At 39.3% G+C, this 2089-nt stretch overlaps 1 protein-coding gene across 1 annotated transcript in view; it reads left to right on the forward strand.

The window, feature by feature from the left end:
• Positions 1–1706, forward strand: part of Smp_010090 (snf7-related) — a gene marked incomplete at both ends in the record, with an annotated part of 7713 nt that extends 6007 nt beyond the window's left edge. The window contains one exon of the mRNA XM_018799247.1: positions 1662–1706. Within this exon, the coding sequence (XP_018651055.1) occupies positions 1662–1706 (45 nt within the window). The remainder of the gene's footprint in view (positions 1–1661) is intronic.
• Between the last annotated feature and the right edge of the window lie 383 nt (positions 1707–2089).

Below are 2089 nucleotides of genomic sequence, written 5' to 3' on the forward strand. Positions count from 1 at the left end.
TACATTCGATTGGTAAAATGTAGGGATCTTGGGTAGAGGGAATAGTAAAAACACCAGAGAATTTTCACAAGCTTGGCACTCGGGTCAATCAACAAACATTGGAATCGATCCAATCTATCAACCAATCAGAAACATTGTGGACAAATATATGACCGTGAATCAAATCAATGGGAGATACAATTCAAATAGATAAGTGAACAATGACAGGTTAAGGGTCAACAATAACCAATCAAGATTGAGGTCTACAGGACAAGCTGTGAGTCGTATGTGGAGAGATTCTAACACTTCACTTCTTCTTGAAGTTTGTGCTGATGATGTCGTTCAGAAGAACGATGAGAGCTTCATGACCAAACCATCCAGCTCAGAGAGAAAAAACTCCACTAGACAGTCTGTACCCATCTACACGGTTTAGCCCAATAGTCAATGTCTTTATGGACAGATGAGATGTATTTGTTTGGTTGATCCTAACTTGTTTCCAACCTACTCCTATTTCAGCCGTCATCGAGGTAGATTCTTTCCACCGCCTCACAGACTATCCGACTTAGGTCCGGGTGACTCCCATTATCAATGGTTAGAGATTCTGGGCAATGGCTCAAAACCGTTCTGAATGGGAGAGGTGATTCACTTTTTACCTTCCTTTAGATCTTAAGTTTCTAAATCTCTTACAATTTATTTTGTGTCGCCTACTTATATTTTCTTGAATCATATCTTACTACTTCCATTACTCTGGGATTTACCCAAACAGTTTCTGGTTGTGTTGATGAGGTAATTTGAACCGGTCTACACATGTGCCAGGTTCTTTATTTATTTATTTAAACACATAAATATTGGTACAAGGAAGCACCAGATAAGTATGCGCCGCACAAATCTCATTCGATTTGTGTGAGGGCTGTAATACTGCCCAGGTGCCCAAACTGAAGCAGGTGGTTTTCTTAGGGGGCCACACCCGGAGCCTTTGACCTAAAGGTCTGATCCACAAGGCAGTGGAGCATCGTGAGGAGATGCAGTCCCATGGTAGCCGGTGACCAACGATTGATTCGTACGCCATTCGTTCCTTCAGGATACTGGAGCCCATGTGCACCATTGGTTTGTAATTAGGGTTTTCCAACTCCCCTAGGTGGACTTTCCATGTCCACCAACCCGGTTAAAGCTCCAGACATTCGCTTTTCGTCCTCTCAATTTCTTGAACAACACCTTCGCCACGAGAAGGCAGTGAGTAGGACTTCCCTGGCAGAGGCTTTATATTCGCGTGGCCATATGAGAGCATTTCGAGAGGAAGAGCAAACTCTCCCCACTCTCGGCCGTACCAGGGCATTTGGGGACAGGTTCTACGTTGTGCCTGACTAGAAATGCGCAATTCAGCAGCATATGTTTAAGCCTTCCCTGTAGCCTCTGATAACACATACCAAAGATAGAAAAATGCTCCATGTGATAGGTTACTAGAGAAGTCCAAACTGTGGAACAACAATATCGAAAATTAATTAAGTTTTTGTTACGGTTTTTGATTTCATTGGTGATTTCACTGTTTAAAATCTACTACAAATCATCGAAACAGTTAATAATTCATCATTTTTCCATGTTATTGAATATTAAATTTACTACCTGCCTTTCATTGGGTAATTACGTATTCCGTTTTCTATTGTCCTAATTTTTTTTTGTAGTCAAATATCAAACTGGACGAATTTGGTTTGCCTCAGATTTCTTGAATCACACTTTTCTTCACTGAAACGACACTTATTTCTTGATTTATTTCAGAAGTGTACTGTTCTCCAATAAAGTATTGTATTCACTTTTGCTTCTAATAGTATCTTATCTGTAATGATTTTTTTATTTCTTTTGTCAGTTGTATATCTTGTTGTCAAGAGCTATATCAGTGGACGAATTCGTCACAGAATGTTCCGTCATTCATTAGTATTGTAGTATTCTGATGTTATCAGTGATACAGCTTTGACAGAGAGGAACAAGTGGGTGTCGATAAATCCTCATTTAAACTCATTGTATCCTCATAACATGTTTCATTTATATTTACTAAATTCAGTTTCTATTTCAATAACTGAATTGATATGATGTACATTAGGTGTCTTAAAAT

This window comes from Schistosoma mansoni, chromosome 3 (genome assembly GCF_000237925.1).
Source record: "Schistosoma mansoni strain Puerto Rico chromosome 3, complete genome".
Taxonomy (NCBI): Eukaryota; Metazoa; Platyhelminthes; class Trematoda; order Strigeidida; family Schistosomatidae; genus Schistosoma; species Schistosoma mansoni.